This window comes from Pungitius pungitius, chromosome 4 (genome assembly GCF_949316345.1).
Source record: "Pungitius pungitius chromosome 4, fPunPun2.1, whole genome shotgun sequence".
Classification (NCBI taxonomy): domain Eukaryota; kingdom Metazoa; phylum Chordata; class Actinopteri; order Perciformes; family Gasterosteidae; genus Pungitius; species Pungitius pungitius.
This window is the reverse complement of record NC_084903.1, coordinates 17,166,161-17,180,009: the sequence shown is the minus strand read 5'-3', so window position 1 is coordinate 17,180,009 and position 13,849 is coordinate 17,166,161. Positions and strand designations below refer to the sequence as shown.

At 43.0% G+C, this 13,849-nt stretch overlaps 1 protein-coding gene across 2 annotated transcripts in view; it reads right to left on the bottom strand.

Annotated features, from left to right (window-relative positions):
- Positions 1-13,849, bottom strand: part of LOC119229216 (MAM domain-containing glycosylphosphatidylinositol anchor protein 1) — a 121,550-nt gene that overhangs the window by 35,784 nt on the left and 71,917 nt on the right. For both annotated transcript variants that reach the window (XM_037489424.2, XM_037489433.2), the window contains exons 5-9: positions 10,796-10,992; positions 9,910-10,042; positions 3,065-3,334; positions 826-1,155; positions 251-550 (exon numbers count right to left, since the gene is read on the bottom strand). In XM_037489424.2, coding sequence (XP_037345321.2) covers positions 251-550; positions 826-1,155; positions 3,065-3,334; positions 9,910-10,042; positions 10,796-10,992 — 1,230 coding nt within the window. The remainder of the gene's footprint in view (positions 1-250; positions 551-825; positions 1,156-3,064; positions 3,335-9,909; positions 10,043-10,795; positions 10,993-13,849) is intronic.

Below are 13,849 nucleotides of genomic sequence, written 5' to 3'. Positions count from 1 at the left end.
AAGACTGAACACAGAGCTTAATCTTTCATGAAGAATGCCGTCTACCACATATTTTTTCCTACTAAAACGAGCAATGTTACTGTAATATCTTCTATTTGTTGCTACTTGATTTTAAACATTGCTACCCCAACTATTCTAGTTCTGTATTTTACACAAGTGTTTTTAAAACGGCCCCTCGAGCCTGAGCTGCTTAACGTGAACCAGGAACTCTGGGTTCTTGTGGGGTGAATACGGTCTGATCCACACTCACACTGCACGTTGAGCTGGACCTGTAGCTCCCTGCGTTTGATGTTCAGCCCGTTGTATGGAGCAGTCTGGCACCGATACGCCCCCATCATGTCCCGACTGACGTTCTTCAGTCTCAAACGTCCATCGGGCGTCTCCATCGTCGCTGTCCCCGACGGCATTAGCAGGTCCTTTTCTGCCCGTGACCACAGTATGGGCGGACGGGGTTTCCCATCTACCACCAAGCACACCAGCTCGACATTACCCCCCTCTCGCACACTGACCACCTGACCACCGGGCGGGACCGACAGCACAGGAGGGGAGACTGCAGGGAAGGAATTGTCAGGAAAATGTAAGTTTATCTTCTTACCGCAAGATAAATGTGAACATTAATAACGGATAGACGGTATAATTTCAGAATAAACAACATAGAATATGAACAAGATAAGGTTAAATGCTATATAAGTCTGGAGGGTGACATTACTTTCAAATGAACAGTTTTATTGCTACATTGGAACATTAAAATTGACGTGCTAATATTATAATGCACGGACCAACTCCCAGAGATACAAAGTCCTAACACTTAAAGGAAAACCTCACCGCTGTTCTGAGAGATGTTGACGTCCACGCGGAGCTCCGGCACCCTGCTGCCCGGGAAGTTGGCCACACAGCTGTAGGTGGCCAAGTCCCTGAACTTCATGTCCACGATCTCCAAGCTACTGGTGCCGGGTGCCATGTCCGGGTCACTGCGCAGCAAAATCAGGCTCTCCGAGTTGAAGACGGGCGCACCGTTCTTGTACCAGGTGTAGTTGACCTTGTCCTGTGGAGTGGCATCAACGTGGCACGACAGCTTGAGGTCCCGACCCATCTGGATGGTCTCGCTGTCCTTGTTGGAGTCAGGTGTAATCTGGAAGGTCAGGTTGCTCATTGCTGTGTGGTGAATGAGAGACGAAAAGGGGTTAAATAGGAGGTAAACTGTGTAGCGTTAGTGAATAGGTGGGGGACAAGTTTGAATACGGATGTATCCATTTGTGTTGAAATACCCTGAAAAGGGAACATTTCCTTCTCCTAACATGTCGAACACTTTGCTCAGAAATATTTCACTTTCAGCCTCAATTAAATTTTACAAGGTGAAACGTCTAATGGTTTTCACTTATAAATCCATTTACTCACTCAATTTGTGTTCAACACTTTCCACAAGCAGCCGCTGCTAACTGTTGAGTAGCCATTGTTAGTATGCTGTGAGGATATTAAGATAAACAAATAAAATATACATACATACATATACTTGAAAATGTGTATACAATTAAAAAATCTGTTCTCCGTTTTGCTGCCACAGTAAAAACTGAAACATTTCAAACGAAACGAAAGTATCCTGCCGGCTTCTTAAAATAGACAAAAACTAGTTACTTATGCAGTGGCCTCCAAACTCAGAGGTGGTGCACTTAGGAAGGAGTTAGTTAGAATGAGTCATGTTTGGCATTGATGAAAGCATGTGTTTTTGTGCTGAATCATTATTATACAGAGTGTGTTGATCCATCTTTTACTCTCTACATAATTTTTTGTATTGCATGGTACTAAAGTATAAGGGAAAAACGGTAAATAACGAGGAGTATGTGTTTAGGGTGCTAATTCATGCCTTTGTCTTTCTGTATTATATCTGTATTATTTTGTATGAATCTGTAAGTCTCACTCGATTGTGCTACGAATGCACCGACTGGTAAGAACAATGTCCTCCTTGACGACAAATAATAAACCGTACCGTGTACTGTCTAATACAAAACAGAAAGACAAGCTTTCAACACAGAGTGTGAGGCATGAGCAGGGGGTGAAAAAAAATGAAACCAAAGGGAAAAGCAAATTGAAAAAGAAAGAGGGACAAAGAGAGGAAGACGCAAATTGTCAAGAGTAGCGAGGAAACAAAATCAAGGACAAAGAAAAACTCTCACAGTGTCACATTTAATTTCCACTTCCAAAGACTGTGTTTCCCCAACAGATTTCCATGTTGAATACAAAACAGCTCTCTGTTTCTCCACTGGCAGGAGAGACAGCCGGCGAGGAGGAGTGGAGAGCTTGGTCTGAACTCCATTCGAGCTTGTTAACAAGATGCTTGGGTGGAGCCATGGGTACGAACCGCTGACCATATGTTCAACATGATCCTGCAACTTCACCTGTTTAGTATGGAGACAATGTCGCGTGTGAGTGTGCTGTCGGAGTCTTTGTGTGGCCCCCGTGTGCACATCTACCTGCGGACCTACGTCTCTGTGCACCTGCACTGATCCCGTCCTGCCACCGGTGAGACGATGCGTTCAGGCCCATTAAGCAAACAGGAGAAACCCATCCGCCATACGTTCTTTGCAGTGTTAACCGACAGAAGACTGTCGCTAATTGCCTCCACTCGAGTCAAACTAATTGGAGCGAATAAGATGATTAAAAGGACTAAAAATAGCCAGAAGGCGAAAGTAGATTTGAAGGCTTCTGGTTTTAACACCAGGGAAAAGCGCAACACTTAACGCGTCGATTCTGACAAGGTTCGCGTCGGCTCGATTTAATGATGGATCATGTGCAGGTGTGTCACAATCAACACAGACGCATACAGTGCACGCAAAGATACTTACATTCACACACTACAGTTAGAGAATAAAGCTAACGAGGACTGAACAGGTGGACCTTTTTTTAGCTTTAAATTAAAATATAAAAAGTCTGTTCCATACACTATCCCCTCAGCTATCAAAAGACGCAAAAACAAACAAACATATGGCATGATTATAAATAGCAAGAAATTGCAAAAATACGGAACCTACAAGGTTTGAACCAAGCACGCGCCTGTGTTACTTACTTCTGACGACGAGGTTGACGACCTTGCGCGCGGGGTTGCCCACATTGTTGACAGCTGTGCAGTTGTAGACCCCGGCATCGTCCAGGGTGACCGCTCGCAGAATCAGCGTCGGCCCTCGAACTTGGGCGCTGAGGGGAAGCGACCTGGGGTAGAGTGACCACACAACGGTCGGCGGGGGGAAACCGGCTGTGACCTCACAGGTTAACAGCACGTCCTGCCCGGGATCCACCACCACCGTGTCGTTCACCGACAGCCGGACCATAGGCGGAGCTGAAGAGGGGGGGAAGGGGGTGAGGAGAGTTGAAAGAATAACAGGGAGAGAAAATCACTTCTATAGGTAATTCCAGTCTTGTGCACAAGCCACTGCGTCATTTTCAAATGACTGATCCAACCAAAGAATGACCCGAGTATGTACGTCTGGCTGAATTGGTGGTGTTACCAAATAGAGAGTGAACAAAAAAAATCCAGATCTTAACGAGATAGCAGTCTACTCATAGGGGAGCTCTCCAAAACACCCTGCATAAGCATATGAGAGGTCTATTTAACTTCACAGAGAGAGCAGCCAGGAAACAACAGCTGATGGATGAGATGAGGCTGAAGGTGTCACCCAGGTTGTTCCTGTCCATGCAAGTACTCTTTCATCCACTGCTGATACTGTGCCTTCCATTTACATCTTATCGGCCAAGGATAACAAAGTCTGTGTTTGAGTCCACTTGGGATAAATCCAGCGGTGTAGCGTTATTGACTCAGGATTTCTCTCTCGGCACGTCGGCATGTCACCAATGTGTGTGTGTGTGTGTGTGTGTGTGTGCAACTTTGCCAGCTGGTCAGAGATGTGCACAGGGTAAGTATTCCTGTCCAGCTTTTGACCGTGATAAATACCATGCTAGATCTGTGGCTTTTATAGAAATGTTATCAATGGGTACAGCATGTGGATGCCGGCGCAAAGTCGATCTGTCATATGAATGAAAAGTGTCCAATCAGCAACAAGCTACCTTAGTCGTTAAGATAAGATAACCATTTGTCATTTCTTCATCCAACGCAAGCTCGAGGGTGCCCTGTCTGCAACATCTTGAGAGGCCTTTGCTAATCTCATCATGGGGTGTAAATGGGGTGACAGAAGGCTAATGTTGAGAAAAATGAGTTTGTGACCATTATGTAACCTGTTAAAATCACTCAAGGGGCTACCAAAGGTTTTTGGGGGGTTAAGGCCTCCACATCCCTCATCAACAGCAGTAAAAAAAGAACCTGGGGGTGAGCAGAGAGTTACTAATGTGTGCTGGTTGAGCTCGGTGGTTTCTGCCTCTCTGTGTGAGTGCTTAGTAGGAAGGAAAAAAAAGGTTATTTAATTTAGTTTTAAATCTGCTTAGTCAACCTGTTATTTCAAATGATATATGAATTCTCTTAAGATGCTTCTCTTAATCATGCGTCATTTTAATTTTCATTACAAATTACTTTGTAGATCAATACATTTCCTTGATATAAATATAAAAAAGATGTAGCAGGGCCAATGTAGTATATGATTTTGGGTTAAGGGTCAGCTTATAGGCACTAAGTTGGAGGATCAATTTCTGATTCTTCATAAAAACAGAAGTGAGATGAACATAGAGACATTTATCAATCAACAATAATCCAACATTTGTATATCCACATCCACTTATTTATATTCAGCTGTTACATTGGTGATACAATTTGAATTAATGTGTTGGAATAAATGTATTTGTTCCATAAATCATTTACTTGGTAAAATGTCATTTGGACCTCGACATGTGCACACTTATCAAAAAGTGTTACTATTTTATGTTTAGGTATACAAAAATGTGTTTCCATAAAGCTTATTTTGAACAATGGGGCAGACAGGTATACTAAATTGCAGGACAGAGGAGAGTACAGGTTTATCGAGCTGAGAGAGAGTTAATCCTCAGTGAGAATGAGACCGACCCCAAAGAGCGCAGGAAGCAATTTATTCCTCTAATAGACTTTATGCAGTACATCCTCCCATCTAATCTCTTTTTTAACAGATTGCAATTGCCGTAATGAAACAGGTTCACGGAGGCTCAACACACTAGTTTACCATCGGATGTTTGTACTATTACAAAAAAACACGCCTGCCGTGCAGACACGCACACAGACAAAATTTTGCATGGGTGGCGAAAATGTGCATTTAAAATCACACACTAATGGGACACCTCTTTAGCTAATCTCCCCAGTGATGGCCCTCAAACTGACAAGACATTTCACTGGTGTAACAACTGCAATCAGTGCATAAATAGCGCTGTCCACTTCCACTTGTGTCAAATCACCAGGCTAGGAAACTAAACCATTGTGAGCATGCAGAGCCCCCTTCAAGTATACAAACAACCACAAACCTCCATGGAAACTGTTTGTTTGTTAAGTACTGTATCCTTCCGAGGGCGCTGCTGTACTACGTGGATTTAAAAGATGTGCAAATCAGGTTGATTGGACTGAATATTAACTAAAGGTGAATGTTAATGTCGACGGTTTACATAAAGTGTTACAAATTTAAACAACAGCAAAAGGCAAAAGTGTAGCTCACAAAGGTCTGAGAAGACAAAATAAGAGACAACACTATGTGAAGCAAGGAGGGAGGAAGTGAGGGTTTCAAAATTATAGCTTCAATTTCCTGGGGACGCGGGGGTGACAGCAACGCCGGGATCAGCCAGCGCTCTTCCCAAAGTAATGGGATTTATGTGCAGCGCAGCGGTTTACAACCAGGTAACAAATGCCTCTCTGTACCGCGCTCACACTATCACACTCCCTCAGTCACTTTGTCCCCTCTGTATTTTCCATTTCGGGCCTTTTCACCTTCCGTTGTCTCCAAACATGGCAGCGATTTTCTCGGCGTGTTTTTTGTTCTCGGCATTCTCTCTTTGACTTGCCTGCTGTCTCGTTGTGTCTTAATGCCTGTTTCCGATTGGCAGGGTTGAATTAATCTATAAGGCAAAGGCGGGTGGCTTCTTGAGCTGAAATCAGTAAATAAAAGCTTAAAAGGTTTGGATGGATTGAGGTGCTGCATGTTTGTGTTTTGTACCTGGGAACCACGGGTGCCACTCTTACATCGGTCAAATGTTTTATGAGGCAGTATTTTGGATGACTAGATACCAAAACCTTGTATGACTGTGACCTAAATTCATCTGATATGTTGTTTATGATGAATGGAAAATTGAGGACATAATCCCTTTATTTTATGTCTTTAAATAACCCCCAACTGTAATAACATCAGTCAAAAACCAATCATTCCCCTTTAATCCCACCAGCAGGCAGGTGGAATCTAGGAGGTTAACTTTTAAGACACAAGATCGTGACGATAATGTCAGCAATTTAGCTCCCGATGCCGCAATTGGGATCTTCTGTAGGCAGAGTCAATATATGCTATGAGTCAGAAGGAAAACACTGCTGGGAAGAGGCTGCGTGCTAACTGATATGAAGCCATACGTTGGAAACTGGAAAGGTCAAACAAACAAGGAACAGAACTGAAATTTGCAGATTCTTCGAGCCCTCTTCAGTAACTTCAGAGAAAATGATCAAAGCAGCCTTACAAGCAGATTGATTCCTGCGAGCCAGTGAAACTGTACACCCCCCACCACCCTGATCCCCTGACTGGACTGGATTTGAGACTGGTGGAGAAATAGCATGATGGAGACATTTAGGAAGTGAACAGTGCAAAAGTGATCAGTCATTCATATAGTTTTAACATCTGTGTGCATAAGAGTGTGTTTGTTTCTTTCGTCCAACACATGCTGAAACCTCCGGTTATGAAATGTGGGGCAATTCCAGAAGTGCCTTAAACTTTCTTAATTTCTCATAGCCAGCAAGTGGAGTCTCCTCTGATTGAAATAAAAATTGTTTGATTGTGTAGAAATTGATGAATATTACTCAACTTCCATTTAAGTTATTGTCTTATTTAGTATTATAAACATTTTTAACCTCTTTTGGTAAATTCTGGTCAAAGTGAAGGTAAAATTAAACAAAAAAGAAGGTGATTGACAACCTGCTGGCATGGCATTGTCCAGTTTGTACATTGTGCGCACTTGTGCCTCACAACCTGACGAGTGGTCAATACTAGAAAACATTTAGGGTCAAACAAATCATTCATCATATGCTGTAAATTGGTATAAACATGTGATTGCCCTCTTCTATCTATCGGTTCTGTACAATTGTTTCATATTAGCTACTTTTAAAAAGGGGATATTTAGGCTTTAGCTAAGTGTGAAAGAGGGACATTTTTCTCTCATCATTTTTAAAAATACTGCAGTAGTTTGCAAACGATTGGTTGAGTTGTGATTTTTCTTTCTTCCTTTCAATTTATTTTAAACATGAAAGATATGACAAAATCTGGAAATCCATCTTTTGCAATCTAGTGTTTTGCTTCATCCCCCCCGCATGTCCAGGCCTCCACCCCTTTGCTACACCACTTTAAATAACATGCTGAGCACCGGGGCATTGGCCCTGTGTTCTTTTCCTGAGAAGCAGGGAAAGAGGATTTAGCCGCTGTCAGCGCTTGCTGGAGGGCAGAAGCCCCCGTACTCAAATCCCAGGCTCGGATTATGATGTAAAAATCAATCAATCCCCTCGTCCCTGTGTGGTGAATTGGCGGCGCTGGCGTGACCCAGATGGCTAAATCTAATCTAAGCAGTGACTGACGCCACAAGGACAAAGAGGAGCTCAGTGGGGAATAACATACTACGCTCATTAGATAAATATTATGGAGGATAAAGAACAAAACAACGACTCACTGTTATCTTTCCCGTTTTCCAATCTCTCTTCATCTCATCTCTGTTTTTCACTCTTTACCTGTATGTATATAATTATCTCTGCTCTCTATTTGTCCTTTAACTTTTGGAAGCAAGATTATTGGTAAACAGAGACCTGCGACTCCACTTGATCACATTAACATGCTTCAGGTTAAAAAGAGGCCTGAACACGATGTCACTGCTGCATAATTAGCTCATTTTTGATGTAGGTTTTGTGTCTTTTTAATTATGGTGGGAAAATGTGAAGTCAAGGGAAATGGCTGCATAGTCTGTGAAAACATGTTTAGGAGGTTGGTCGGAACTTATTTTGGGGATTTATGAAGCGTCTCAGACGTGCACGTGTCTTATCTTAGACCCAATGCATCATATATTGTATTTTCCTAAAGCTTACTCCTGCCTTAGTCCTCTTCTTGCACACACACACACACACACGCGCGCACACACACACACACACGCACACATACACTAAGCAGTGTGTTTCCTGTCACTCTGTAACACTGTGAGGTCCAAACAGATTGGCTGTTTTGGCAAGCGTTTGCCACCGTATGCCAGATATGTATTGTCATGTTGTGTGTGTTTGCGTGTTTGTTTCAATGTGTGTTGACGTAGCTGCGGGGATACAATTGATCTCAGCTGCAGGCATACAGGGAATGAGAGTCAGGACCACCTATTACAAAAAAACTAGAGCATTAAGACCTTCTTGCCCTTCCTTCCTTACCAGCCAATTTTTTTAACACTTTTGTAAAACAGGAGATGTTAGAGATGATGCATTCATCTGAGGGCTAATGAACCAAACATTAGCTAGCAGGTCATGGTAAAATAAATCTGAACAGTGGCACAGTTAGGTAGCTCGAGTCTGATATTTATTTTGCAACATGAGAACTGAAGAGCGCAGAGCATCTACGGTCTGCTCAAGGGCAAATTCGTGTAAATGGAATAGTTTAACATTTCAAGAGAAAAGCTATTTTGTTTTCTTGCCAAGAGCTCTCATACACATAAACATACTGTCTTGATTTAAAATGTATCCCTGTGCTCTGGAGATGCTCGATGGACAAGCAGAGCCAGGTTGTTTCCAGTTTATGTGCAAAGCAGAGCGAACACGCGCCATCTTGTTGTTTAACCGAGATTTGGAAGAGCCTTGATCTTCTCATCCAACTCTAGACAAGATACACGTGTCAAACGACCGCTTTAAGGTAGCATCAATCTTTCCTTTGAACCACCAGTTTGGCGTGTTTTGATCAAAAGGCAACTTTTACAACCCTCACAGTCGAAGCAAACACTACAATTCCACTGTATCCAAATGATCAGTTCGTATCTATGAGACAAACTGAGAGCTGGTCAGTCTCCAAATCTTCCAATGGCTCTAGAGCATGTGGGACACGTTTCAAAAATGTGACAACAAAGGTGTTGCCGACTCTCGTTTGCCTTCCCTGTTCATCCCGATTTCTCCCCCCAAACTTTTCACATAGCTTGTATACAAGACAATAAGGTCTGGCTTTTAAAAAAATGAGGCTGGAAAAAGGGGAAAGGAGAGAAAAACTGAAAAAGACAGGGCTTCTTTCCCTTGTGGTGTATCAGTCTGACTACAACAAACATGACAGGGTCGTCGGCGTCGACACTGTTGTCGAAACTGGCAGAGTTGACGAGCAGCGGCCTGGAGACGGACAGAGCGGGGCAGAGTGAATTGGAGATAACAGGCAGTATGACAACTGAATTACAGCTGACGGGCCTAACACGAGCTCCGGAGGACGAGACAAGGAGACGGATGTGGCCCTACGGGGAGGCAGCCGGTTGGGTAGAGAGACGGAGGGCGAAGCTGCGAGTCAAAGGACGGAGGCAAAAACGAGAGGAAAGCAAGGAAATGAGGACGGAGATGGACGTAGAAAATCACAGGAACCTCCTCGCTTACAGCAAGACAGACAATGAGCACGTAAGGGGAGGTCCGATGAGACGGGAGAATCAGAGTCAAAGTAGGAAATTGAATAGGAGAAAATCTTGTATGTAGACATTGTCATGCACACGTGATAATTATTTGTCTTCTGTGTTCAGAGGAACAAGCAAAGAACTTACATGTGGCATTTGTCAGCCTGAAGGTGATGGACTTGTCCTCGATGTTACAAACATTGCGGACGGACACCTGGCATGTGTAGTTGGCAAAGTCTCTGGGTCTCAGGTTTTTCAGCTTCAACACCTTGGTCTCACCCTAGACGGGATCACACAGACATTCGATAGAACATCATAATAAAACAGATCATGAAACACACATGGACATGCTCGGGCTTTTCAAAACTGCGCTGTAATTTTGTGTTAAAGTCACTTTTTCAATTTTTGATGAGTCGCACTGTGATAAACAGGGTCAAAGACACTCTTAGATAAGCACGTACAAACACACACACACACACACACACATACTCTGTTCCACATCAATCTACATATAGAGTAATATAAATGATGAATTTCCAGATGGATTTCACACGGAACCATTAGGAAAATGAAAGTGATCTGATCAGTGTCGAGGCAAAACCCATCCATCCGCTCTCTGAATCTTCTTTAAACAATGTGTGTTTCTACCCCAGATGTCTTTGTGCCACTCATGTAAACACATATCTGATATGATTTCTGATCAAGAAGTTGGGTCTGATAGCGTATGAGTGTCTCTCTGCTGCAGACCATGGTCTCAGGCTAATTGAATTAGAGCAGTCACGCTAATGGTTGACACAAATTGCCGTCTTTTGTATTTTTAAGCTGTATGTTTCACTTTTCAAAATCAACCGTGTTTTAGTTGAGGAGAGTTTTTGGACGAACACGACAAAACAAAAACTTTTTGCTGAGGTTGATAGACTTGCCAAATCTAATGCTGAGCAGAGCGGCTAATACGAACGGAGGGTGGAGAGAAGAGCAGAACAGCCGCGTGTCTCTGCACTGTGTGTGTGTGTGTGTGCGTGTGTGTGCATACCTGAGTGTAAAGGGGTTCGTAGATGTCCACTCCGTTGTCCTTGCTCTGTTCGATGAGCATGTTCTCGCGTTTCCAGATGAACCGCGCGGGAGGGTTGGAGTTGACGGTGCAGCGCAGGAACACCGTCTTCTCCTGGTAGTAACTGCCACGCACATCGCTGATGGTCTGGTGCACCGTCAGAACAGGTACATCAAGGTCTGCAAAGCGTAGCAAAGGAACAAAAGATAAACATGGTACAGAAAATCACACGGTGCAGTTTTATAAAAACAAAAAAAAAAGTACCCAGAATATGCAGAGGTAAAGTCGCTTTCGGCTTGTATGCCGCTGTCGCCTGTGCTTTGGAAAATGCTGGCAATGTTTTCGTGAGGCAGGGATGAGGTTTGGTAAGTGGGACACTACTGTAAATAAGGGCAAACAAGTGCCGTTTGTCGACTGAGGAGCCCACCCACACTGACCAAAAAGGCATCCAAACAGCCGCCTCTTGATCTTCTAACGAGCACAAAGGTCCAAACAATCTGTGATTTAGTGCTCTGCTCTCTGTGACGCTCTCACACATGGTTTTTATACGTTTCTTCTGCCCTTCTTCTCGCCTGCCCCCCCCCCCCCCCCCTCATTTGCTTCGTTTCCTTGTGCATTTGCTTTCATGGGAGTGTCATCTCCCTTTTTCCTCCGGTGAATAGGATTTCAGCTGCTGTCACAAGCATGGAGGCTGCTCTCCACTGGTTTCTGCCGTCTCTCCAAAACTCACTGCCACTCTCACTCCTCATCACCGTCCCCTCCCTTTCTATCCCCTCCTCCTCGCTCCCTGCCTCTATCTCTTACAGGGCAGAGTTGTGTGTGTATGTGTGTGTGTGTGTGTGTAATCCCGATTCTTTGCAGTCCAATTGGAATGTTGCGGACTTCAAACGTCATGGAAACAATTTCTGCCAACAGCAGGGTAGCCCTTTGCCCACCTTGCATGCATTTCTATTTTAACTCTCTCCTTCCCGTGTTTCTCCTCTGTGCACCTATTCCTCCCCACCCTTCTCCTGTGTCCAACATGCTGCTCCCCATCAAGAATTCATGATGCAAGCTATAGAAAACGAGGTGAGCTGGTAGTGCAGCTACTATGTTCAGCAGGACCCCCGTGGTGGAAGGAGGCATTCGTTTTTAACACATTTGAGAGACACAATGTGTGGATAAGAATGCTTGATGTTTGAGTTCCTCGTAAAAGGCCACAGCTGTCAACACAAGGGCTGTGTGACATACACAGGTGCAAGCACCAACACACACACACACAATCACACAATCACATCTGGAGCCCCATCTAAATGTGTGTGTGACCTCAGGACAGAATCAGAGCATTTTTGTAAGAAAGAAAGAAATTTGAAGCTCTGGGTAAATACTGACACACACACACACACACACAAAGGGGACTTGAATTTTTTCAGGGGAATTTTACTTTCTTACTCCAACAAGAGGTGAGTCACAAAGTCATGGTAAGATTGCCAAATTGTTAGAAAGTGATGAAACCATCTGGCATGCCTTAGAGCTAGGTACAGTGTGCAGCAACTTTGCTGCACACTGAATGAATGTGACTGGAGCAAAGTGTGAATGGATATGACACCGAAGACGTCATCATGTGAACACTTGTGTGTCCAGATGTTTCCTCAAATCAGCTTCACGATAGTTCAAAGCTTAAGAAAATCAAAGCTACATAATATGCTGAAGGGCTTTAAAGTTACACTCACATGTATTCTATGGATTTGAGAACAGTGTTTGTTGAAAAATTAGCATTGTACAATGGTTATTTAATTAAAAAATATAAAAAGGCTTGGAAATCCACTAAAGTAAATTCTTTGCTCTGTGCTACTATATGCTTATAAAAAAAACTTTTTACTGCAAAATTCCATTAGAATGGACCAAAAAAAGGTAATTAAAAAATATAGGATTTGACCTTTGCATATTGCATTTGACCTGGCTAAGGTGCATACTTGAATGCATAGAAGCATTTGGGTGTCTCTGTTAATACAGATTTTACTTATTACTGTATGATTTTCACAGATCATTTGCAGCCCATTGGTGTAATCTGACTAATGCCCCCGATCGAGTGCCAGTGAGTGAGTGAGTGAGTGAGAGTGACTATCTGCTGTCATTCTGTCTGTTTCCTTACACTACGAATGTGGTGAATTTTGCGCAGATTGGAAAAGTGACAGAGTGACACAGACGCAAGCAGATAAGGAAAGCACTTATCTTTAAATGGACAAATACTGTAGAGTCACTCAGTCGCCATTGTACTAAATAGAATATTATTATCAAATCATTGACTCATACCGCCACCGTCAGCGCGATGTACATCTGTGCAGTACAAAAAGTAAACACACCTTTGGAACACAAACACACACACACAAAAATGAGTCCTGCTGCCCTAATAATAAAAAGATTGATTTTGCCTTTTGTGTTGGTAAAGCTATTAGAAACCAGGCTCCCTGGGTGAGTTTAACTTTACTCAGTTTGGACCCTTAAGTAAATAGAGACACAAGATGAAACTGCAAGTATACAGAAATTCAATATGAAACTTTAATGAAGCTCCTGATTTCCCCAATGCCCTGCCTTTGCAAACAGCTTAGATGCACTATGTTGCTTTTGTTAGCCACCGCTTTTAATGTACTGCACATCTAGCCTTACAAATACCAAGCTGCACTAAGGGTCTTGCATTTATTTTCACATAGACACCAGAGAGTCACGCTGACACAGAGACATTTTAGCTCCCCATTAGAGTGTGGTCCTTAGCTTTGACAAACATGTTTTTGAGAGAGCACAAAATCTAATATTATTCATAAAGGGGATAAAATGTGCGACCCTAGATAGCGCCTAAAAATGTACAACATATATCGTTTGTCCTCCTAACAAACATCTTTATGTGTTTGCCCTGATTTATGTCATGGATTACACAATCTGTAGACGGGCTTTAAAAAAGTAAGGAAAAGTAAAAATTATTAATATTGTTTTTTTTAGCCAATCCAATAAATTACATTTTACATTTTTACAGAAACGTATTTAAGTATACAATCC